General features: G+C 56.4%; 3 protein-coding genes across 4 annotated transcripts in view; 1 reads left to right on the top strand and 2 right to left on the bottom strand.

Annotated features, from left to right (window-relative positions):
- The first annotated feature begins 1,272 nt into the window (after positions 1-1,272).
- Positions 1,273-6,360, top strand: LOC127043617 (antimicrobial peptide NK-lysin-like). The gene is made up of 6 exons (XM_050937612.1): positions 1,273-1,416; positions 2,939-3,069; positions 4,538-4,648; positions 4,922-5,093; positions 5,409-5,538; positions 6,137-6,360. The coding sequence occupies exons 1-5, from the start codon at positions 1,371-1,373 to the stop codon at positions 5,420-5,422; spliced, it is 474 nt and encodes a 157-aa protein (XP_050793569.1). The 5' UTR covers positions 1,273-1,370; the 3' UTR covers positions 5,423-5,538; positions 6,137-6,360.
- Positions 6,361-7,461: 1,101 nt separating this feature from the next.
- On the bottom strand, positions 7,462-14,240 carry MYL7 (myosin light chain 7). 2 transcript variants are annotated; one of them, XM_050937607.1, is made up of 7 exons: positions 14,137-14,240; positions 12,991-13,101; positions 11,606-11,681; positions 9,814-9,918; positions 8,829-8,907; positions 7,918-7,966; positions 7,462-7,633 (listed from the first exon to the last, which is right to left on the bottom strand). In XM_050937607.1, exons 1-7 carry the CDS (start codon positions 14,137-14,139, stop codon positions 7,532-7,534), a joined length of 525 nt encoding a protein of 174 aa, XP_050793564.1. In that variant the 5' UTR covers positions 14,140-14,240; the 3' UTR covers positions 7,462-7,531. The 2 variants fall into 2 exon arrangements, with proteins under 2 accessions (XP_050793564.1, XP_050793565.1); XM_050937608.1 differs by lacking the exon at positions 12,991-13,101 and having other exon boundaries at positions 14,137-14,171.
- A 7,705-nt stretch (positions 14,241-21,945) lies between these two features.
- Positions 21,946-25,033, bottom strand: part of GCK (glucokinase) — a 30,537-nt gene continuing 27,449 nt past the window's right edge. The window contains exons 9-10 of the mRNA XM_050939745.1: positions 23,368-23,601; positions 21,946-22,303 (exon numbers count right to left, since the gene is read on the bottom strand). Coding sequence (XP_050795702.1) covers positions 22,159-22,303; positions 23,368-23,601 — 379 coding nt within the window. The 3' untranslated portion in view covers positions 21,946-22,158. The remainder of the gene's footprint in view (positions 22,304-23,367; positions 23,602-25,033) is intronic.

The following is a 25,033-nucleotide window of genomic DNA, read 5'->3' as shown; positions in this document are numbered from 1 at the left end:
GCTTCCACGAGGTGACCCTAGGTGGTCACCTAGGATGGCAGGATTTGGGGGGTGGCATTTTGCCACCCTCGGCGGAAATTCAGTGGCAGGGGGTCCTTCCGCTCCAGGTCTTCGGCAGAAATTCGGCGGTGGGTCCTTCACTCGCTCTGGGACCCACCGCCGAAGTGCACTGAAGACACAGAGCGGAAGGACCCCCACTGCCGAATGCTCAGAGGAGGAGCACTGCTGCTTAGGGCGGCAAAAACCCTGGTGCACTCCTGAGGACTTACTTCTTCTTCTGCAGCATCTGGTGCTACCACTGTCATAGACAGGCTACTGTGCTGGCTGGATCTCAGTCTGATCCAGTTTGACTGTGTTCCTGTGACTTTCAAAAAGCCTTTGGCAAAGTTCATAACAAGAGGAAATCAATCAGTCATAGATTGGAGGGCTAAAGTTCTGGTATGGCTTGTAAACTGGCCAACTCACCACTAATTAATTTTCGTGATGACTGCAAGTGAGTGGCAGGTGCCACGGGGGTCTATGCTAGGTCCTGCTTAGCTCAGTATATTAGAAGGCATCTCGGCCAATTTGATCATGACAGATATAACTCACAGTGGACCCATGCCACAGCGCCTTGATGTGACACCCATGCAGTGTCACCAGCTTGGACCAAAGCAGCTGGGAACCAGCAAAGATGAGCTGCGGGGTTCTGCTTTCTGAGCGCAGAGGCCGCCACTCGCCTGTGAGCAAACAGACTGAAGCCTGAGCTGGAAACCACCAGCTGCTTCTGCTATTGTTCCCAGCTGCCTGGCTCTGAGCTGTGGTCCCCACCGGGGGCCAACCTTCAGCTCTGGTGAGTCAGAGAAGACAGTGGCTGCAGAGAGGAAGCTGGGAACCTGGAAATCACCCCCAAACCATGTATTAACTGGGCCAGGCATGGTCCCACCCAGCTGCAATGAAAGCACCTGCTGGTTGGGCTTAGGACCCGGTGCTGCCTTGCTGATGTGAACAGGGGCAGGGACTAAGTACCTCTCTAAGGCAGAGGGGAAGATACCAGGGCCCCAGGGATGGGGTGCAGGGAGCCCATGGAGGAGGTGGGGGGAGAGGAAGCCGGCCCACAACAGAGTAGAGCCTGTGGTGGTTGCTGCCTCCTGTGTCTGGTTAGTTTCTGTGGTGAGCATCTCTGCAGAAAGCCAGGGGCGTAGGAGGAAGGAAGAGCAGCAGGGGTCGGGGGGAGGGAGGGGCAGCAGGACCTCAACACTCCTTTTTAAGGTCTCTCTGGCTTTCAGAAGCTCTCACTGGCCCAGCCAGACCCCTCCGCCTCCTTCACTTGGGCTATAAAAGCCACTGTGAGAGTGCTGGCCGGCCATTCCAGCAATCATCGGGCTCCAATGGCTTCAATACTTGTCCTCCCGTTGCTCTTCGCTGTGGCCACAGGTAAGAAGTGAGGGTTGGGTAGGCTTGCTTCCCATCCCCCCCACCTCCATTACCAGGCCCCAGCTGGGAGCCAGCCAAGAGTGCCGAAGGGTTTTAGGAGCCATGCGCTGCTAACAGGCAGGTGCATCTGCTTCTGGACCAGAGAGATGGGAGGGGTCTGCAAACCAGCCAGCAGGTCAGGCCCAGTCACGCTGGTGAGAACAATGAGTCAATCCAGAATTGTAGAACATGGACCCAGCCGGCTCCGACAGGTGCTCAGCGGTGTGGAGAGCTCTGCTTGGTAACGCCAGCCTCGTGGCATGTGCTAATTTCACCAGCACCCTGGCTGCGGGGATCAGGTGATTAGGTCAGTGTCTCCGCTTTCCTTCCAGGCAAAAAGGGAATTTTTCGCCCTGAAGGCTGAAGAGAAACATGTGGACCCCAGAACATGCCAGCTCCAGGAGGCCAATAAAAGACCTCCCCCCTTGTTAATTTGAAATCTCATGATTTTGGAGGCCTGACTCCTGAGTTTTAGACACTCGTGGCTGACTGCTCTGCTCACTGAGCTAGAGGAATCCACAGAGTGTGGCAATAGAGGCGGGTAGGAAGGGAAGCTGGCAAGTTGCTTTTGGATTTGCCTGCCTCTTCCTTTGGTGCCTCTGGTCTTGGGTATTATCAGAGGCAGGGTCCTGTCTGGGCTGGGCCCTGGTTCTGCTCTGATAGTCTGGCGAGTCCCACCATGTTCCTGTGGACAAGGCTCCCACAGTGCAGCTAGACCAGTTTTCTGTAGCTGTAGGGCAGGGACTGTCTCTTTGTTGTGAGTTTGTACATTGTCTGGCATAACAGGGTCCTGGTAATTAAAATACATCATCATAATAATATAATGTTCCTCTTGAGGATTTTGGGATGCTCCAGACAGCAGCAGATCCTGCTAAGCCCTTCCTTTTGGTATCTATTACTAGAAAAGCTCCGGTTTTTTTTCTTGCGTGTTAATGGAAAGGCTAATGAATGGACTTCAATGGCTCAGACACAGATTTGATACAGGAGTGGGTGGGTGAGATTCTGTGGCCTGTGTTGTGCAGGAGGTCAGACTAGATGATCATAATGGTCCCTTCTGACCTTAAAGTCTATGAATGAGCCACTGGGGCAGACACGCCACCCCCCTCTCGGCATAACCCCACAGGAATCAACACAGTCACACCCAGGAAGACACTTTCTGTACTTCCCGGAAAACTGCTGATCCTGTTGCCTGCCCTTGTAGTGTCTCTTTGTATCTTGAGACATCCCATCAGCAAGATGGGGCCAGCCCTGCCCCAGTGAGACTGACGCACACTGCATGCAGAATGTGTTATTATCTAGAGTTCAAGATTTACCAGGCTGAATGGCAGAAATGCTGTGGGTCTGACCATGGGGACAGAGCATGACACACCAGATAGGGGTTGGGAGCTCACGTTCTCCTGAGGGAAGCGCCTCTGGGCCAGCTAGAGGGCGTTACAAGTCCGCATGGTTCTGTGCACCTCACACTTCTCTCTTTGTTTGGCAGCATTTGCCGGCCAAGATTTGGTTCCCGCGCGATGTTTGCAAGGACCCAAGTTCTGGTGCCAGGATGTGGCCACGGCCGTGGAATGCCAGAGGGAGCAGTACTGCACGAGCCTCTGGGCCGACGTTCCTCTGGTGAGTGCTAGAGCCACGTCCATCTCTCCGCCCCCATTTCCTTAGGCGGATGCTGGAGCCACATCTGGCTCTCCACAACCCATTTCCATGCCGCGTCCCTTCCCCGCTTGCTGCCCATGCAAGGAGCTAGGGGAGGGGAACTGACTGTAGTTGGGTGACAAAAGGTTGTGTGAGGGGGTAGCACGGAGGGGTGCTGGGTGGCTGCAGCTGAGGTTGCAGGAAACACTTATGACTCACAGGTGGGTCAACCCAGCCAGCTGCCCCCGCCTCTCTCCCTGCCCCCCTGCACCAGGGAGGAGCTGGGGCAGCTAGTGAGGCAATGGCAGGAGCTAGCCACTGCAGCAGCCCTGCCACTCCACAACCCAAGTTCTTCACCCTCTGCTTCCAACTCCACTACCCTCTCTTATCCCATCCCCCTAACTCTACCCCTTTGATCCCCACCTCCCCACCCCAAGCCAAGATAGGCAAAACTTCACTTGTGTCGGTGAGGAGTGGTGTTCCAGTGGTGAAGGCACTAGCCTGCTCTGCCACAGACTCCCTGAGTGACCTTGAGCAGGTCACTTTGTGTCTCCTGGCCTCAGTTTCCCTGTCTGGAAAATGGGAGCATAGCGTGGCCCTGCCTGCTGGCGGGAGTGGTTGAAAGGATAAATTTAGAGCTGTTTTCTTCTCCCATGGGAAATTTCAAGTTTTCAGCAAAAATATTGAAAACCATAATATTTTGGTTTTGCAAATACTGCTGTGGTGCCTCCTGGGAGTTGTAGTTCAGGTGCCTCATGCACCGATTCGCCTCTATGGCTGGCTGGACTACATCTCCCATGATGCATTACAGTCTCCCTTCTTATTGTGGCTGCCACCTCTCCGTGGCATCATGGGAGATGATGTTCAGCTGGGGAGCCCGGTCCATAGAGGAGGCTGGAAGCTCCTGAACTACAGCTCCCATGAGACACTTCAGCATTGAAATATTTTGTCCGCTCTGTTTTTTTTTTGGCTGAACAAGTGACATTTCCCACAGGAAGTAGACGCTTTCAGGGGAGCATTTTGCCAAGTCAAAAATCCAGTTTCCCACTGAAAAACAGCTTCAAGGGGAAACGTTCAACCAGCCTTAATAAATACACTGAAGTTTGTGCGGCAGTCTTTGGGGCAGGGAGCGTATCATTTTGTTCTGCATTTGTGCAGTGCTTGGCACCGGGGCCCTGCCCCATAACCACCTTTCTGGGTGCTCCTGCAGTATGAATAATAACTAAGAATAATGATTAGGGCTAGATGAGCGACCGAGATAGATAATGATAGGGATACTGCTGCCCTGTGGTCAGAGGAGGTAACAATGGAACACCTGGCCCAACCCCTTTGAGAACCCCTCTTGGGCTGGGCATCCCCCCCACCCCGGTTACTGCTGCCCTGGGCCCGGCCACACTGGTCCCTGGTCCCATAGCTTCACTACAGGGCCTCTTGGTTCTCTCTGGGACAGTGGGATCAGCTGGAGGAGGAAGACGAGGCTCGGCCCCCTAACAAGAAGTGCACACTCTGCACCCAGATTGTGGGGAAGCTCAAGGAGATGGTTGGCGATGACCCCGATGAGGTAAGTCACCCAGTGCTGCTTGTGCTGCCTGTTGGCCAGTGGTTAGAGCAGGGGGCCTGAGGAAGTGTGTGTGGGGGATGAGGAACAGTGGGATGAGGGAGAAGATGGAGGGGGGGAGAGCAGAGGGCATGAGGTGATGGGAGAGTGAGGAAGGAGAGGGAGAAGTGGGGAGTGGACCGTGGGATGATTCCCTGGCTGATGATGCAGTTATGGGAGAGGAAAGGGTGGGCAGAGCGCGGTGCAATAGCTCATGTGCCAGGGCTCTCGCCGCAGGACTCTATCAACAAGGCCCTGAATTCCGTGTGCAGATCTGTGGGCAAACGCCAGGCCCGGACTTGCAAATCGCTGTTGAAAAAGTACAAAGATCAGCTCACGGAAGGACTGCAGAACGGTGATGAGGCCGGAGACATCTGCACCAGCATCAGATTGTGCAAGGAGCCCCCAGGTGACAGCCTGTAGGCTGCAGTTCATCCCCCATGGGAAACTTTGGCCCAGGCTCCTCGGGGCTTCTCCCAGAAACATTGACTGGGCTCTTCCTCTCCTGGCCCAGCAATCACCCACACCTTAGGAATTGTCCCCTGCAGAATTCACCCCCTCCCGCATCACCAGGGATCCTCCCCTCACCTTGTTCTTCCCCCATCCCCTGGATTATCCCGCTAGGGCTCAGCCGCCCCACCGGCCTGTCTCGGAGGTGCTGCACAGAGGATGCCGAGGCCGGCCTAGAGCTGCTCTGACCCAGAAACACTTGCTTTCCCTCCAGAGTTTTCCAACTGATGCTCGCCGCTTGCCCCGAGTCCACGCCGATTCCCCAAAGCTTCTCGCTGCTGCTGATTGTGCCCGCCTGTTATGTACAGAACTGGCTGGCTGGAGCACAGCACAGGGCCAGCTGGGTATGTGATACCCCAAGGCAGATCCCTGGGCTGGGGGAGCGAGGTGGGGAGCGGGACTCACTGGTGCTCAGGGCATAGTGCTATAAGCCAGACCTGAAGGTGACGCTGAAGCAGCAGCCAGGGCTCCTTCAGCCCAGTGCTTCAGCCCGGCCCAGCCCTGTGAGGGCTGTGGTGTCTCTGGGGCCCATGTGCTCCTTGGTCTGATGCCCTGGGCGGGGTGGCTGCACACTGGGGACCGGCAGAGCTTAAAGCAGGAGCTCCACAGCTTGTGCTAAAGAGCCACGGCTCCACAGCTGGGGCTGCCCCACGCTCAGCTCTAGGGATCGGGCCTGGAGTGGGGCCTGGAGCACACACTGACGGCTACATGTGCCCACGGGGATGGGTGCTTATGGGACCTGCTCACCAGTGGGTGCTCCGAATGCCACCCAGCGTTATGAGCCACAGGCAGTGTGGGCAGCTGGGGGGTTTATGGGGGGCTAGCTCAGTCGGGGCTGTGGAAGAGACAGTGGGTAGAGCCTGGAGCTGAAGGCGGAAAGCAGGACCCCTGCTGGCTAAGCTCACAGGCTGACTGCCCCATGCTGCTGTCTCCCGCATCTAGGACCACTGCAGACCGGAGCAGACAACCGGAGGACAGTGACTCTGCCAGCCCTTGGCCATCAGCTTGGCTCTGGCATCTCTTCTGCTGGATATCGTGGGCTGGATGCTGAGCCAGTGCACGTGGGCACAGCACCAGGCCATGCCGATTTGCACCAGCCCGGCATCTGACCCCCCTTTCCCCCCTGCTGCTTTTGGCTTCCTTATGAATAAAGTGCTTTGGACAACGTGTGGCTGGCTTCATGCCCCTGCTGGGCAGGGAGGGCGGGCAGGCAGAAACGAGCCTTTCGGCTCCAGTGCTGCTGAGGCTGCTTGAGAAACATTTGTCCCAGCCACAATCCTGCATCTCTCTGGCCTGTCATCTGCCTTTCCTTCCTGCCTTATCCCAGGGCAGAGCCCTGACGGCATCACAAGTTGGGTGTGGCTGTGTTGGCCTTGGCCCCTGCAGCTCCTTCCCCCTCGCCGCCTAGACAAGAGCGGGCTCCGGGAGCAGGAACGGGAGCGGAAGCTGTTGGCTCAGAACAAGACGTACCCGAGGACTGGCGAGCGCAGGAGGGGAGAGTGGCCACCAATGAACCCGCCCCGTGTCCCGAGCTCACCGTGGTTAATGTGGAGGAAGATATGGGACGGAAAGGGGGAGCAAGTGAGACATGGTGACTGCAGGTATTGCCTGTTGGTCACCCGGCTCCCCTGCGCAGAGGGGGCTCTCACCTCTCAGGCCAGGAGACGATCCTGTGACAATCCTTCCTCTGCTGTGCTGGGGGGGGGCCACATCCAGGGTGTGGACAAGGGCCCCAGTCACAGGGGTGAGCTTTGGATCTGAACCGTGTCTCCCCTAGGCTGCTTCCCGTAGGGTGGATTCCCAGTGCCCCCTGCCTCTATCATGGGAGAGCGACCCTACATGGCTTGCGTCCTCTCCCATCCTAGGGCCTGCCCATCGCTCCCCACCGGGGCCCACAGTGGAGGAGGGCACCACGGGCTGCATGCCCAGGAGAGGCCCTTTGCATCCCAGTCACTCACAGGTCCTTGTGCCAGGGTCCCCCTGGCCTCACACCCAGTGCTTAGGGAATGGCCTCAAGCTGTGCCTGGCCCACTGGTTTGAGCATTGGCCTGCTAAACGCAGGGTTATGAGTTCAATCCTTGAGGGGGTCACTTAGGGAGCTGGGGCAAAATCAGTACTTGGTCCTACTAGTGAAGGCAGGCGGGTTGGACTTAATGACCTTTCAGGGTCCCTTCCAACTCTATGAGATGGGTATATCTCCATATATTCCCTCTTCCCCTTGGCCACAGATGGGGCTTCCCACTGGTCTCACACACAGGGGGCTCTCATTTGATGGACTTGGGCTTTTATTTCAATGGTGCTAGGCATGGGGCACATGCCGATTGTCCGCATCACCTATCAGTCCTCCTTCTCGTCGCCGTGGGTGATGATGTAACAGAGGGATTTGTAATCGATGTTTCCTGCCACGTCGATGGGCGTCACCGCGAACATCTGCTCCACCTGGGCAGGAGAGAGTGGGGGTGAGGACATGAGTCGTGGGCAGGGATCCCACCAACTTCGCTGGGCAGGAGCCATGAGGGAGGCCGCAGCCTGGGCACCAAAGACCCGAGCGGCTGGCGGGCACCCAGATCTGCCACAGGGGGGTGTGTAGTGCAAAGCCACACACACACCCGCTTATGTTTCCCAGTGCAGCAAGGAGGGGGTTCCTGCCAACCGGTGGGGTTAAAGGCAGGGTGAGTTCCTGGGCCCAGATTGGGGGCTGGGGAGAGCAGGGGCCATCTCACCTCCTCCGGGGTGAACTTGTCTGCCTGGGTCAGCAGGAGCTGCTTAAACCTGCAAATGAAACAGGACGTGAGTGAGAACACAGAGCCTTGGGTTTGTGCCTACTGCCCCCGAGTGCCCAGCTCAGCTGGGGCCAGGCAGAGACTGGGGGGCTTGGGCCTAAGGGGGAGTAGGGGCCAGCTGGGGCCAGGCAAGGGGCAGGGTGGGGATTGAAGGGGGACAGGGGCTGGAAGGGATCTGAGAGACAGGGCCTGGGGGACAGGAGCTGAGTAAGGTCTAGAAGGGGGGCAGGGTCAGGGGGCGTGATTCCAGGGGCACAGGCCCCACAGGACTAGACAGACCTGCCCACTGCACACAGAGACTTTTTTAACCCCACATTTTCCGAACTGGCCTCTCAGTTGCTGGGATCTGTTCAGCCCTGGCCTGCCCCCAGTCCCCCCTCACACCTTCCACATGCTGTGGCAGCCTGCTCCGCTCCTCATGGCCATTTCCCCACTGGGGAAGTGACAGGGGGGCCCATCCAGGCCTCCTCCTGGCTCCAGCCCATGCCCAGTTTGGCCCAGGATGCCCCCAGCACCAGGGTGGCACAGAGCTGGCTCTGCTCCTGGCCTTGCCATTCACTTGAGAGGCCTCACCCTGCCCCGCGAGCCATCGGGCACCTGGGAATCTGGCCCTGAGAGCCCAGCCTGAAACACCCTGGGTTCTGATTTGCAACCCCTACCATTGAGGTCAGTCAGATCTGGGGGCGCGCAGCCCCCCCAAGACACCAGGTCAAGGGCCTCTCCACCTGGGCTTCCAAAAGCTGAGGCCGCAGAAGCAGGGGCTGCTCATGTCCCCGTGGGCCTAGGAGTGTCGGGTACCCTCAGGCCTGCAACTCCCCCCCCACCCCCCGGCTTGGGGTGCTTTGACTCACTCGTCCTTGTTCACGTGGCCGGTTCCATTGGGGTCAAAGAGTTTGAAAGCGTTGAGGATGGATTCCTCTGGGTCGGTGCCTGGGGGGAGGGCAGGGGGGGCTGGTTAGCTCAGGATGAGGCTGAGGCTCCCCAGCTATGTTCCCCCGGCTCTAGGCCCCCCCATGCCTGCCTTGGGGTGGGGGCACAGCGCTGCTTCTCTTTGCACTCTGAATCAGCAGGGAAGGACAAGCCGATGACCTTCCCTCTCCTCAGAGGTGCTGGGAACCTGCATTCCCTGCCTGCGCCCCGACCGCTCTGAGGTGCCCAAAGCCACATCTCAGAGGGCAGCTGCACCCCCACCTCTATGCCCCCCACCCAGGCCCATTGCTGGGGGAATTGGGTTCCAAAGACCCCAGCAGCTAAAAGCTGAGTTAAGTGGCAGGAGGAGACTGTATGGCTTTTCCAGCATGGATCACGGTGTCTCCAAGCCCCATGGGGCCCAGCAGCCCTCAGCCATAGCTCACGCCTGGGGCCTGCGATGGGGGACCTGGCAACGCCTAGGAGGGGATGCTGGCGAAGCTATTGAGGGAATCCCCCTTTCCAGGCAGAGACCTTTGATCTCCATTTGGAACAGTCGCTAGTGGGGGAGAAAGGCACCATGGCAGCATCCTGCACTGCGGGTGTAGCTTGAAGTCATCTCGAGAGTGCCAAGAGCAAGCGGGCAGCAGAGCTGGGCACAGCGAGGATGCTCCAGCAGTGTGAGGGCTGGTCTGGGATGCGGGAAACCTGTGCCACCCCAGTGTGACCTTGGGCAAGTCACTCAGTTGCTCTGTGCCTCAGTTTCCTCATCTGTCCCATGGGACTCAACCCCGTGTGTGTGAGGATCAATACATCATGGAGGGTGAGGCGCTTGGATAGGGTCAGGGACGTCCCAGAGGTCGATAGAGCCCAGGTTGAAGGGGCCCCCGCCAGCTCTCGGCCCTGGTTGGCTCTTGGCCTACTCACCATTCAGTTTCTCCCCGAAGAGTGCGAGGAAGACGGTGAAGTTGATGGGGCCCTTCCCCTCCTTCAGCATCTCGTCCAGCTCCTCATCCTTCATGTTCAATTTCCCTGGTGAGGACGGGAGGCCCGGTGAGAGCCCATCTTCCCTCACTGGCCCCCCGCCTGGAGCACCATTTGTTTTCTGGCAGCAGGAGCGGATCTTACCCCGTGGAGCCCTACCGCTGTACGACGAGAGGCCAGGACCCCAGCACAACCTGAGGAGGGAGGCAGCTCCAGCCAGGGGGCTGGCACATCATGCCATCGGATGACACGACCCACTCTGAGCTACGTTCTCACCCTCTGCTACCTCTGGGCAGCACCTGGCACGATGGGGGGCCCCCAATCTCCGTCAGGATGGGTGCAGGGCCTGGCATGACAGTGGTAGCCACGATCTCCATCGGGGTGAGTGCAGGGCCTGACACGACAGGTCCCCTTGCTCTGGGTCAAGGTGAGGGCAGGGCCCAGCACGACGGGTCCCCTTGATCTCAGTCAGGATCTATAGGCCGATCTGCATGGCAGCGTCGGTGGAGAAAGCCATCTTTGCAGAGCCCCCTTTGATAAAGGCACCAGAGGGGCCGGGCCGGGATCCGAGCTGAACCCGGGCCCGTGCCTCGTGCTGCTCTAGGAGGAGGCCCGCTTTGCCCCTGAGCCGGGCCCTTGAGCCCACAAGTCGACCGCTTCACTCCCCCACAGTGCAGGCAAGTGGAGCCAGCCTTATCAGTGATGACGCACGGGGAGGAAATCATGAGATGCCAAGCTCAAGTGCCCGGTGGAAAGAGCGTGCCTGCTACTTACTCAGCGGCCCTGCTGATAAGCAGCCAGCTCCCGCTGTCTGCCAAGGGGGCAGGGGGCTGGGTAGTTTTGGAGTTAGCATCTGACTTCCTCCATTGATTTGTAACATAAAGGGCTTGTCTTGTTAGAGCGATGCCCCCAGCCCCACCCGCTCCCCGGTGGTGCAGGATCCCCCAGTAGCCCACGCCCCCATTCACAGGGGCGTTACACACTGGCAGGATCCTCCTTTACTGTGCACCAGCCCATGGGCCTGTGGTGGTTGAGAATTCCCTGCCTTTCTCCTGCTCCGAGGACTCCCCTCTTCCTCAGACACAAGGGGTAGGCCCACGCTCTGGGGCAGGGGGGACATCAGCACCACAGGGCTGAGTAAGCAAGAAGAGGCTTTTTTGCTCCTGGGCTCCCAGCGTAAGTGCAGGAGCTTCTCAGTTTTGCTTTGAATGAACTGAAAAATCAGACCTTTTTTTGCGTCCTGTGTCTGTGCAGCACCTGGCACCACGGGGCCACGGCTGGGGAACTAGATGCCAGGCCAATACACGGGAATACAAAAGCAAAACTCACACAAAGCGGCCGTGCCTGAGATTAAGGACTTTCAGACCCTTTCGATTCCAGGTGATGCACTGGGCCCAGGTTTGTTCCATATGGAACTAGGAAACTCACTTCCGCAAGAGATCAGAACAGCAGAGAACTTCCGCTGCCTTCCCACCAGAGGGCAAGCCACTTAAGCCAGAGGGGGTGGGATAGATAGATAGATAGATGGGGTGGATGGGGATAGATAGATGGTGATGTCCTGACAGGTTTGTCATTCTTTGGGCACCTCCCTGGTCTGTGTTTGAAGCCTACAGCGAGCTCCAGGCCCGGGGGGGTTGCTGAGGCCTGGCATTTCACGATGATTACTGGGGATAGCTTTGGTGCCTGCCCCTGGCCAAGGTGCACTGGGAGGGTTGAGGGCGAGATGCTCACTCACCAAGCTGGGAATAGGTCTCCTTCAGGTCTGATTTTGTGATAATGCCGTCACGGTTCTGGTCGATGCAGCTGAATGCCTGGAAACAGAATGAGACGCTGAGCCCTGGGGCCTGGGCCTACTTGCAACCCTCGGCACCAGCCCCCTCACTCTCCCAGTAGGGCAGAACCTCCCTCCATCTGGCATCTTCCCCTCTCCTTAGCCGTGCCTAGCTCCAGCCCAGCTTACCATGGCTGAGACCATAGGTCATATTATTCCCTGCAGCCCCAGCGTGGCTGACTTGCGAGTGTCATGATATTTGGCATTTCCCCCTTCAAGCTCCAGCTCCTGGAGTCAGGTGATTTGGGGAGAATCTCAGCTTTGGTTCCAAACAAGTACCTCATGGTTGCGGAGAAGAGCTAAAAACGTGACCGCGAGAGGCTCAGAAACCAGCCGACCAATGCAAAGTGTGTGAAAAGTCTGAGCTGTCACTGTGACGAACTGGGACTGTTCTTACTGTGGTCTGTGAATGCTGAATGGGGGGTGTTGGCCTGGGAGGACGGTCTGCATCGGGGGATGGGAGACTGGCTGGAGCGAGGATGAGTGAGCATGTGTGAGAACCCAAGAAGGGTTTAGAGGCCAGGTGACACCTCTGCCTGGGAAGCTGAACAAAGGCTGGGGGGGCGGGGGAAAGAGACACGGGGAAGGGAGAGGGGTTTCAGGAGCTGGTTGGGGAATGGAGGGAAGGACAGATAGGGCTCTGACCCCCCAACGAGGCTGTGGTGCTCCTGGGACCCCAAAATAGACCTAATTGGGGAGGAACCTGTTGTCTGTGCTGGAAAAACCTGTTTTGGACTGTGTTCCTGTCGTCTAAATAAACCTTCTGCTTTACTGGCTGGCTGAGAGTCATGGTGAATCACAGGAAGCCAGGGGTGCAGGGTCCTGACTCCTCCACACTCTGTGACAGTTATGTTAAATTATAAAGGGATTCTTGGTCCTGCTTGCAGGCTTGGGGGGGCTCTGCAGGGTAGCCGGCAATCTGGGTCCTGTGCAGTTAGTCTCCCTAGAGAAAGATGGGGTGAGTTGGGCCTCGCTGCCACAGGGAGCAGCCTGTTTTGTCTCTCTCTGGTTTTGGTTCTTTTGTGTTAAGTTTCTGGATTCTAAGACATAAAGTCGTGTTATGCTGCAGCCTTCCTGCAAGATGGATGATGCTCAGGTTCTAGCTCGTTGTGTGTGTGCTGTGACTACTTGGGGGGGCTGGTGCTGAATATTCCCCCCTCTCTCTTTACGAAGGCCATGGCCCTGACCCTGCTCTCACCATGGGCCATATCCCTGTGTGGGCACCGTGTGCATTGCCCGGGCTCCCTGGCGTGCTGGCGTTCACATGCAATGGGCCATGGCACCCTCACCTCCTTGAACTCCTGGATCTGAGACTGCTCGAACATGGAGAAGACGTTGGAGGAGCCCCTCTGGGCGCGCTTGGCGGCAGCTTTGCTTCGAGTCCCGGCTTTCCGGCTGGCCTGCAGGGGAAAAAGCCAATCAGAGTGCAGGGGGTCCTGCTGTCCCCAGCAGAGCCAGTGAGAGAGCAGGGAATCCTGCTGTCCCTGGCAGAGCCAATCAGAGCACAAGGAAGCCTGCTGTCCCTGGCAGAGCCAATCAGAGCACATAGAATCCTTACTTAGCCCAGCAGAGCCAATCAGCGAGGAGCTCTGTGCCACATGCCAGCCCGAGTGAGGAGCTCTGTGATGTGTGCCAGTGGGCACAAGCTGCAAAAGGGGAGTCCCTTGCTGGCACAAAAGGTGCCTCCCTCTCCGGTGCCTGGTTATCAGTGTGATTCAAGCAAACAGTTTTAAACCACTGATAACCCCCAGCATGTTCCAACTCCCTTCAAACCTCTCAGGGGGCAATGGGGCGGGGTGGGAAGGGGCTCTCTAGGGCAGGTATCTGCATGGGGGTGGGTGGGGTGGATCAGCTGCTAGTGGGGGAAGGGCTCTGGGTCTGCGAGTGGGCGAGAGCTGGAGGGAGGCAGGGAAAGGTCACCAGTAATCTCAGGGATGCGGAGTTCTTCCCTTCCCTGCTTTCTTTGGCTGCATGTTCCCCACGGGGGCTGTATGCTCTGGGGCAGGTGTTGGCAATGGGGCTGGGGGAAGGAGCTGGTGCTGACAATGGGGCTCTAGGGGTACAGCAGTGAGGTTTTGGGGTCTGCTGGCAGTGCTAGGGCTGGGGGGCACTGACAATGGGTATCTAGGGGCTGGCAATGGGGCTCTGGCATGGCCCGGGCCGGTCCTCCCAAGTTAGTGCCCTGCTGCATGCTGAGGAGCTGCTCCTTGCCCCAGGACGTGGGGGGCTGGAGCCGTTCTGGGGGGAGGCGCTCTCAGCACAGGCCCTAGCTCTCCCTCGCCCCAGGACGTGGGGGGCTGGAGCTGTTCGGGGGGGCGCTCTCAGCACAGTGCCCCTGCCCAAGGGAGCAGGTCCGACGGCTCCCACTCAGAACAGCCCTGTCCAGGAGCTGGATGCTGGTTCCAGTGAGGGACTGGGGAGTTGGGGGGACTCACCATCCTGCTGTGTCAGCTCCGCAGCTACTCCGCAGCGAGGCAGTGGCTAGGCTCCACTATATACTGCTGCTTATCACCTAGGTAGCTAAATTAGGAGCAGAACAGGAGGAGAGCGCCAAACTTGGCAGTCCCGGCGCAGAGCTGGCTGGGGTGATAAGGGCTGGATGACAGCGACATTCCAGCAGGGTGGACCCCAGAAGCCGGCTTGAGTTTTATGGAAGGAGTCCTCAGGCGGCCGCAGAGCAGCCGGGGTCCTTATGCTGGTCACATCCCGGGATTTCCCTTTCTCGGGAATTTCTGACCACGCAAAATTCAGTTTGGCTTCGAATCAGAACAAAACAAAGTTGAACGTTCCAGCGAAACACAGTTTTCGAAACCCAGCTTGTGGTTCGGGTCGACTGGCCTGTTCTAGGGTGGGGGCTGCAGCCATTCGCTCGGACCCCCGCCAGACTGTTTAAACTGTGGCGTTCTGTTATTGACACCGGCCCAACCAATACAATACAGCTGGAACTGAAAAGGAACGGGCCGATCCGATCGGGTCGAGATGGAACCTTCTCGAAATGCTTCATTCACATTGAGTAAACAGCCAGGCCAGGGAGGCAGGGCGGCCTAGTGCATACAGCACAGTGCCAGGAAGTGAGGTCAAACCCTGGCTTCGAGCTAGTTGTGTGCAGCCACATTTCAAAACACCAGTGCCTCAGGTTCTGGGTTCCCCGCCTGGCGCACCCAAGTATGGAGGCCACCCCTTATAAAAACGTTGCCCCAAGCCAGGCTGCTGGGAGGTCTGTGCGGAAAACCCTTGGGAAACTGAGGCAGGAAGGAAGCAGGCTGAAAGTCGCAGGGATGGTTCTGATTTACAGGGCCCTCCATGGAGACCCAGCCTGGAGAGATGCTCCTGCCTCATGCCCGGCCTCCAGCTCCTGCTTTGAAGGTTGCTGAGGAAAGGAGTGCTTTGGCCTCCCTCAGTCCCCAGCACCGAGGGCACGCTCTGCTGGGTTCACCTGTTGCAGCACTGGCATGCAGGCTTCCCTACCATCGCCCACCCTGGCCTTCCCCAGCGAGCCGGAGAGAGCCAGCCATTGCGTGGGCTTTGGGCTTGGAGCCAGCGAGGTTCATCTGGGCTTATGGCATATAGGTTGCAGCAGCACTGGTCTCTGTTAGCCAATATTATAAAACAAGCCAGAGCGCTTGTGCTAAACTACGACCCCAGAACTGCCAGTGTACTTTGGTCCTTAGGCTAAAGATCCATCCGTGTCTCCTCTACTCAGCTCAGGTTTTGGCTCGGCGACGTCTGAGCAGTGCCCCTGTAATGTTTGCTCCTCGGGAGGTCCCTTGATTTGCAAGAAGCAGGATGTAGGTTCTGTTCAGGTTTGCTGGACGTGAACTGCGGGCCAGCAAATGTTATTTGAGCTTGATGGTTTCTTGTCATTTGGGGCGGTATTAGTTCTGGTTAGCCCAGATAACTCTGTAACCTGAAAAACCAACTCTGAAGGCAGCTCAGGAAAAGGGAGCGTGGGGCATTCCTTTTCTCCCTGTCCTAAACAAGAGGTGTATAAATCTGAGTCGAATTAAGCTCACACGTTGCAGCTGACACAGCCTGAAGACTGCTGCAAGAACAGCTTCCCTGCACTGGGGAAACAATGAACTTTTTCCCATTGGGGCTGATTCCTCTATGGGCAATCAAACCCATCCAGCGAAGTCATCTGCTGTCTTATCAGTGAAATAGCTGACCCAATTGGCTCTCAACCCCCCCCCCCCCACCTCCAGCACTGCAACTGGCTCCCACATCCAGCAGCCCCTCCTATGACCTGGCAGGCCCTGCATCACGATATTGTCCCAACCTCGGTTCTGGGGCTAATGCATTAAAGGCCGGTGAGGTCTCTGATCCCACCAGACCCAGTCGAGACTCCAGGCTTACCACATCCAGTCCCCGTTTGGATGATGGATATTAACCATTAGCTAGAGGGCTCATTATCCCACAGTTATGCTAATGGAGAAGCCTGGCCCTGCAGCCAGGACTCAGGCTCAGATCCAGTGCTGAGGAGCCCCAGCTAAGACGTGGGGGGAGTGTGACGAAGTGGGAATGTTCTTGCTGTGTTATGTGAATGCTGAGTGGGGAGTATTGACCTGGGAAGGTTGCAGGGGAGTTGTGCTGGGACGGCCTGCCTTGGGGAAGGGAGCATACCTGAGCATGTAACCTGAGAACCCAGGAGGGGGGTTGGGGGCCAGGGAACACCTCTGCCCGGGAAACTGGACAAAGGCTGGGAAAGGAGGGGGGGGGGAGGGGCTCAGTGAGAGGCTGGAGGGAGTGTCAGTTTGAAGCTGGCTGGGAAATGGAGAGGGGCGCCCCAACGGAGCGTGGGCTTCCCAATGGGGCTGTGGCCTCCCTGGGGGCCCCAGATGGACCTAACTAAAGGGGGTCCTGATGTCTGTACCGGCAAGACCTGTTTTGGACTGTGTTCCTGTCATCTAAATAAACCTCTGTTTTCCTGGCTGGCTGAGAGTCACATCTGACTGCAAAGTGGCGGTACAAGACCCTCTGGCTTCCTCAGGACCCTGCCTGGGCGGACTCATTGTGGGAAATGCACGGAGGGGCATATGCTGAATGCTCCAAGGAGAGACCCAGGAGGTGAAGCCGTGTGAGCTGCTTGCCCTGAAGACAGTCTGCTCTGAGGGAGAGGAGGCTCCCCAAAGTCCTGACTGGCTTTGTGGGGAGCAGTTCCAGAGCATCATCCAGGGACTCTGTGACAGGGAGCAGAGCTGAATTCTGGGCTCTGGCTCCCCGTATGACATCAAAGCAGCCCCAGAGACCCCTCTAACATATGGGGGCCACCTAAGGGCCACTCCACAGCCCAGAAGAGCTGGGGTGCAGAGTGCTCCAGCCGTACCCCCTCCTATGCCAGTGCAGCCCCCTGGGGGGCTCTGTGCAGCACAGTGTCTACTGCAGATCCCCATGCTGGGGGGGTTCCCAGGGGCCAGCTCCAGTGAAGCGGAGAAGGATTACAGGCCTGTGGTTTGCTTTCAGAGACTAGAGACAGCTCCACACTGGCCACATAGGATTCCTGGCCAGCTTTTCCCTGGGGAGCTGCTGCTGTGGGGAAATTTATCCCTTGTGCACACAGGGCTGGAGATGTTCGGCCTGAGACCCTACCTGGGATTAGCCTCAACTCTCTCTGTCAAGCCTCATGGCATCTTCACTCCCACTCTAGAAAAGCCACCCAAGGCCGAGCTAACATCACTTCTGAAGTACATCCCCCCACCCGGTATCCACCGCCCACCCCGACTCCCCTGGGCCAGAAACCCTTTGGTCACGCAGCTCTGAAGTGACCGAGCCGCTGCTGGCCGGCTATACTACAGCTGGATGAAGAAAGCGGTCGTCCCCTCCCCTTACAACTGAGGAACCAGCATCTCCCTCCCCTGGCCCATATGCTGAGTTGATGGGTCAGAAGCAGGCACTAGCCCCTGGCTCAGTTGCACCAAACTCTGGTTTGGCTTCCAAGCCCTGCTGGTCAAAGGGGAATGCTTTAACTGACCATACCTGCACCGGGCAGCAGCAGGAGGGGTAAGAGGCCCTGAGGCAACTGGAAAGCAGCTGAGAAGGGTGGAAGGGGAGTTGGCTGGAATTTTACCCACTTCCCCCATGCCAGCGCATGCAGGCAGTGGGGAGACAGGAGCCCTCCACATCTCATGCCAAGCACTGAGCGACTAAGATCCAGACAAAGGTCATTCCAGAAAGGCCCACAACCTCCTGTCAGTGACATCCATCCCCATGCACTGGGAAGCTGGAGGAGTGAGGGGGGCAGGATGCCTGGCCGCTTCTCCAAAGAGTTAAAAGCTTTCCCTGTTGAACTCCATTTCCCAAAACTGCGGCTCCCAGATTCTAACAGACACTCCCTCGACCCTCCCCACCATCACTTTTTTCAGCCCACAGGAGACTTCTCCAAAATTGGAGAAGTACTGAAATGTTGGAGAGCGGAAACACCAAACAAAACACTCCATACTAAAATTCCAGTCATGACAGCTTTTTTTGGATGCAATTACAAGTTTGGTTGATAAAGGTACTAATGTTGAGGTAACATACTTAGACTACCACGGTAAGGTATCTGACTGGGTACCGCACGACATTTTGATTACAAAACTAGAACAATGTAAAATTAACATGGCACACGTGACATGGATAAAAAGCTGGCTAACTGAGAGGTCTCAAAATGTAATTGTAAATGGGGAATCAGCATCAAACGAGTGTGTTTCTAGTGGGGTCGGTTCTTGGCCCTACGCTATTGAACATTTTTTAATGGCCTGGAAGAAAACAAAATCATCGCTGATGAAGTTTGCAGCGGACACGAAAATTGGGAACATGGTAAATAACGAAGAGGACAAGTCACTGATACAGAGCGATCTGGATCACTTGGAAAGCTGGGAGCAAGCAAACAATATGCATTGTCATACGGATAAAGGTAAATGTGTTCATCTAGGAACAAAGACTGTAGGCCATATTTACAGGATAGGTGACTGTATCCTGGGAAGCAGAGACCCTGAAAAAGATTTGGGAGGCATGGTGGATAATCAGCAGAACATGAGCGCCCCACAATGCTGTGGCCAAAAAAGCTAATACAATCCTGGGCTGCATAAACGGCAATCTCGTGTTGGAGCAGAGCAGTTATTTCAACTCTGTGTTTGGCACTGGTGCGGCCACTGCTGGAATCCAGTGCCCAGTTCTGGTGCCCACAATTCAAAAAAGAGGTTGATAAATTGGAGAGGGGCCAGAAAAGAGCCACAAGAATGATTCAAGGATTAGAAAACCTGCCTTATAGCAAGAGACGCAAGGAGCTCTGTTTAGCTTAACAAAGGGACAGTGAAGGGGGGACTTGGTCCCAGTCTGTCAGTACCGACGTGGGGGACAAATATTTAATACTGGGCTCTTCAGTCTAGCAGAGGAAGGTCTAACATGATCCAAATGGTTGAAAGTTGAAGACAGACAAATTCAGACTGGAAATCAGGTGTAAACTTTTGACACTGAGGGTAATTCACCACTGGAACAATTTATCAAGTGTCGCGGTAGATTATCCGTAATTAAATTTTCAAATGAAGATGCTAGATTTCTAACAGATCTGCTCTAGGAATGACTGTGGGGCAGGTTTTTGGCCTGTGCTCTACAAGAGGTCAGATCAGAGGATCACATTGGTCCCTTCTGGCCTTCAACACTAAAAGGAACAACAGACATCTAGATTTCTGAAAACATCATGCTTTGTGAAAACCAAATGGCAAGAAAAAAATCCCTATTCGGAGTCAGATTTTCTTGCAAACTTTTTCTGCCAAAAATTCCAAAGGAAACATTGTTCGTTCGACATTTTTTGCAGGAAAATTTGGAAATGAAAGCTGGATTTGAATCAGGATTTGGGGGCTTTTTTGACCCTCTTTAATGGGGAGGATAAAGGACGCTCCTATTCCCTGATCCCAAAATATCATCCTCTTGTCGCTGCCAGAAACAACCAGGCTGCGTAGGAAATACTGACGTCTGGGCAATTCTGATATCTCAGGGATGTGACGCAGACAGTGCCAGGAGTACACTGACACAGGGGTAAAGCAAGGGGCTGGGACCTGTCAGGACAGTCTTCTCTAGGGCCAGGAGCTTCAGAAGAGCCAGAGATCAGAGGACAACTGCTGGCCTCTTCCAGACGTGGCTTGTGTCCTACAGCTGGCTCCTACATGACCAGTTCTGGCATTAGGAAGCATAGCTCCGTGTATATTACCTACCACAGACAGCACTTCCAATATGATGCCCTTCGGAGCCCTGCAGAGGGGTAGATTGTGCTATTCACAAAGGCTGTCTGGACGCTAAATGTATCTTCTCTGTTCTTTTGTTGTGTTTTGATTGAGTGAGGGGGACTTTAGCTCAGGAATATGCGCCTCCCCTCCACACCTCCATGTCTGATATGGGCAGGGTGCCATCACTAGGGGTGGGTGGGGATTTATTTTAACATCAAATACAGGCTAAAGTCTAATAACGCTGTTAGGGTGAATTTCATCACTACTAAACAGTCACACCCAGAGCATCAGAATGATTTTATTCTTATGTACAGAAAAAAAATGAGTGGAAGCCCTGTATGTCCAGCTGAGGCGTCCTGCAGATGGATTGGGTATACAAGGACGGTACACACACCCGTGGGGTGGAGGTGAGGATCAGAGATACGTGAGTCTGTATGGCCTGGCGCGCAATGCATGATGCTTATCTGATGAGCTGCAGTGCGACGCACGTCCCGTGGGACGGTGAATGAGTGAAAGCGTGTACCCGGTGGGCTTTGTGAATGGGGTTGTGTACGCTGCACGGGCACACGCAGGCTGTATGTGCGGGGGAGTGGGAATGGCAATGTGTCTGGCTCACGAACAGCAGCATTGGTCCCGCTCAGGAGAGGTACAGCCTAAGCAACGTTAGCCTGAGAGGGCGGGAGGGGTACCTGAAGATTTCAAACGCTTGGCAACAAAGAGCCGTACACTGGACCTCAGACCAACACAGAATGTGCAGCCATGGCTGGCTGCTCTGTGGGTGTGTGTGTGTGAGGGTCCAGCAGAAAGACCTCCAGCCTTCCCCCAGCCTCCCGCCAAGAGGAAGTCTGGGCCATGGGGCACAGGGATCACAGATGGCCAACTCATAGCAGGCCATTTGGTCACATATGACTGAGAGAAGGTATCTGCCCCCCATCTGTATCTGCTCCCGACAGAAAGGTTCCCCAGAGAGAGCAGTTCTTGCACTGGGGTTTGCCTTGGTTTCCTGAATTTCTGTTGCCTCTGCAAAACCAGCCTGAGGCCAGCCAAGCAGCACAGGGCAAAATTTACTCCCCGGCAGCCTTAGGGTGACCAGATGTCCCGATTTTATAGGGACAGTCCCGATATTTGTGGCTTTTTCTTATAAAGGCTCCTATTATCACCACCCTCTGTACTGATTTTTCACACTTGCTATCTGGTCACCCTAGGCAGCCTCCTCCTTGTGAGCAGGAGGTGCATCCCAGGGAGGCCAAGGATTAGGTGTGCTTGGGAGGAGGATGGCGAGCCCCGGAGCTGGATTTCCAGATGGAAAGGGGTGGGCTGGGGAGCGCTCCCTGTTGGGGGCTCTGTCCCAGAGCATCAGGGGCAGGGATGCCAGGAGATCAGTCTGCCGCAAGGAACATCTCTTCATTGGTGTTCATACCACAGCCGGTGCCATGGGGGCCGCCGGCCTTTGGGCACAACCAGAAGAGAGAGGATCTATTGCTATTCCTAAAGGAACCCGGGCTGCACCATGGAGGGGATGGCCAGAGATGGGGGGAGACCAGAGGCAAAGCTTTTGGCAGCTAGATCTGGAGGGACAGGAAAGGGCAGGAGGGGAAGTGAACCCCCCCCAGCTGCTCTCCTGTCTGAGATTCCCACCAGCTCCATCTCAGCCTGGCCTCAGCAGGCCCAGTCACACCAGGGCCGCCGGTTAGCGGAGAGGCCAGTCTCCATCCCGCCTCCGCCTCCTGCCTGGGCTCTAGTCCTATCGCCAGCCCTCCCTGCAAGTACACGCCAGCCTGCCACCGGTCGCTGGCTCCTGACATGCCCCGACGTCCACGCACCTGATTGGCTGAGAGAAACGCAACCCTCAACCGCTGTTTGTGCGGATTGGAAGCCGTTTTGATGTGCCCGTCTCGTTTTAATTCCTGAGCCAATTAGAAGAGAAGGGTCAGAGGACTCCCATTCCACTCCCCACCCCGTCCCCCCCAACTAATCCTAGGAGACCTCCTCGGGAACCTGTTTATTGCGTGGGCCAAGAGCTCGGCCTGGCAGCAGCAAAGAGGGCTGAGGAACAGCAAGGGGACACAGTGCAGCTGGCATGGCTAGCACAGTGGCTAGGACAGGTGGGAGGCAGGTGGGCGGGGTCAGGGACAGCCCCGCCCCTTCAATTGTTGTTTCTGCTCCTGGGCTCACGCGCTCTAAAGAACTCGCCCTGGAGCCACACCCCAGCCGTGGCTGCTCCTTCCGTGGTCCTTTGGCCAGCGGCCCCGCTCACCGGCCAATCAGGCAGGCCATTTTGCACGCTACCGCCGAGATCAGGGCGGCCCCCCTGCCGCTGCCCTCCTCTGACTGGAGGAAGGTGATGTCGCAGCCTGGCGTCAGCTGTCTGACGATCGCGTGGAACTGGTCTTTGAAGCTGGGGAGAGAGGAGGCGGCGGGGGTTAGGCTGAATGGCTCCACTGAGCCTAGGGAGAAACTGCTGCCACATCTCCCTGCTCTGCCCAACTTCCTGTGTGAGCCTCCCTGTGCCTCAGTTCGTCCATCTGTACAATGGGGATACACTGCCCAGGAGGGCAGTGAGCATAATATGGTGATGGAGGTCATCTAAAGATAGATTCAGGCTCTGATGGTGCCCACAGGGGTGAGGTGCCATTGTTTGGGGTGCTGCCCCATGGAGCGTTCGATCTAAGGTGGTTTAGACCTCTGGGCTGTATCCTGGCGCAGCTCTGCAGTTAGCTACCTAGCCCCCAGAGAAGCGCAGGCTGTGATCGCTTTTCAATTCTAAAAAGGGGCTCAGAAAGTGCAGTGGGAAGTCTTAGTGCAAGTCAGGCCTGAAGGCCAAATTTCTCCCAGAAAGGCAGCGAAGAAAACACAGCTGGTTCACAGGCTGACCCCTGCCTGGCCCGATCCGCTGGCTTGCTGAGAAGTGTCTGACAGCTGATGGAACCCCCCGGCCATGCCCTTTCCAATCTGTTCCTTTTTCAGATGCTGCTCTTTTAAGATTCCCAGTTTTCTTCCCTTCTCCCCTCCACCCCCCACCCCCCAGGCATCTAGAGGTCCGAGATCTCATTGGCCCCTCTATTGCCCAGGAAGCTGAGGTACAACCCCACCCCCCACTTCCCACTTGGAGCCTACCAGTACCTGTAAAGCTGGCCACAGAGCATCTCAGCAGTACATGATCACTGCTGGGCTGGAAGCCATGGCAGCCCCAGGGCCAGCCCTCAGCACTGCCTCTCACAGCCGTTCTTTGCTAAAGCACTAACAAAGCTGCCATTGCCCAGGATAAGGGTAGCACTCCCTAGTGGCCCTGCAGAGACAGGCCACCCACACGCTCCTGTCTGATGCAGCTTTCCGTGGAGGCTGTGATGGGGCTGGGATAAGGCTGGGAGGCAGCACTGGGGCTGGGGAGGCAGCTGCAAGTGCCATTTCACCTCCCCGGTCACTTTCAATCAGAGCGCTCGCCCCTGCATGTGACCTCACCTGGGGTGGAGCTTGTAGACCGAGCCATCGATGCCCACGGTGATCTTCAGCCTCTCCTCGCCCCTGCTTTCCCGCATGCGGTTGATCACGCCGGCCAGCCCTGCCGAGCACATGTGTGCCGCCCGCGTGGAGACGCTCTCGCACGCCATCCGCACGATGTCACAGTCCGTGAGTGAGGGCAGCAGCTCGAAGGATGTCAGGATGTTGTAGGTCTGTTTCCGGTCATCAGCGTCGCTGGGACAGAGAGTGAAAGCATGTCAGCCTCCATATGCTAGGGAGTGCCGAACACAGGGGGCAGGCCCGGCGCTGCTGGGGCAGCTGGACAGGAGGCTGCTGGGTCAAGCCAGTGGAAGGGTGCAGACAGCTAGCAGGCTCCTAAGGCCTGGTCGGTAGCTGGATGGAAGTTGGCTTTGGTGACTCAGGAGAGGACACCCGTTTACCCCTCCAGAAAGCATTCTGCTGGTTTGCAGTGCAGTTCCTCACCAGAAGTGGCTGCATTTCAGACTGCTCATACTCTTGAGAAGAGAGCAGCAGGACAGCTCCTTGTAACAGCAACACGTGCAGTTACATGAGATAGGGTGGAACAAAGAAATGGGGTCAGGGCTTGGGCTACACCAGAATTGCCCTTTGGGGGGTTTCTTGTTCCACCCAGCCCCTGAAGCAGATGGTGCTGGCCAATGTCAGGCACAGGAGACTGGGCAAGAGGGCCCTTAGGCTGAGCCAGCCTGGCAGTACCTATGTTCTTACGTGTCTAAAACCTCACTCACTTCTACGGTACCTCCTGTAAACCCACTTTACCAATGCCCATGAAACTCCAGCCTCCTTCCCAATCTCCTCCAGGTGCATCCAGCCCCTCCCACCAGATGATGTCTGAGTGGAAGGTCTGTGAGCAGGCGTCTCTCCCCACCCCTACAAACACAGCCCATTCTTCCAGGAGCCCGCATGGCTCCATGTTGATAAGAGCCACAGGAATTATTTGACGTCTGGAAAACCTGCCTCACAGTGCAAGACTTATGACTCTCCCGCTGTTTGGTTTAGCCCAGAGAAGGCTAAGAGGTGAAGTGGTCACTACCTGCTAGAAGATCTCTGACTGCAGATGGCTCTTTAATCTTGCCGTAAACAGCAGAAGGAGATCCAATGGTGGGAAGCGGAAGGTAGGCAAATTCAGATTAAAACTAATGTAAGCAGAGTGAGGATGAGCGCTACCCTGACATCTGGTGGTGAATTGTAGAGAGTGTGGAAAGAATTTTAAGAATTTGCATTGGCATGCACCCCTCCACTTAGCATAACCCCACAGCAGCTTGGGATGGGACTGCTTTGTGACAGAAATGACTCAGCCTCAGTTGGGTGGTACTTGCTAAACATGGGACATGGGTTCCAAAACCCCATGAATGGAGAGAGGTTGGGGTCTGGTGTGTGTACCTGATGGTATGGGCGCCTTTTGAGGGCCTGGAATGCCAATTGCACATCCTCCTCTCTCCAAAGTTAAAGAGTAGAGCTAATTTTTAATTCTATTAGGAGTCTATCTAGAGACTGCTGAGCTGAATTCATGTTGGGCCAATGGTGCATCAGCACCAGGGCTCCCCTACTAAGAGCTGAAATCACTGAAAGAGCTGAATTGAGATCACGGAGTGCTGTGCTAACTAGTGGGGGAGCCTGAAGACCT

Source organism: Gopherus flavomarginatus, chromosome 2, assembly GCF_025201925.1.
Source record: "Gopherus flavomarginatus isolate rGopFla2 chromosome 2, rGopFla2.mat.asm, whole genome shotgun sequence".
Classification (NCBI taxonomy): domain Eukaryota; kingdom Metazoa; phylum Chordata; order Testudines; family Testudinidae; genus Gopherus; species Gopherus flavomarginatus.
Note: the sequence above shows the minus strand (reverse complement) of the source record. Positions and strands in the feature narration are given on the sequence as shown.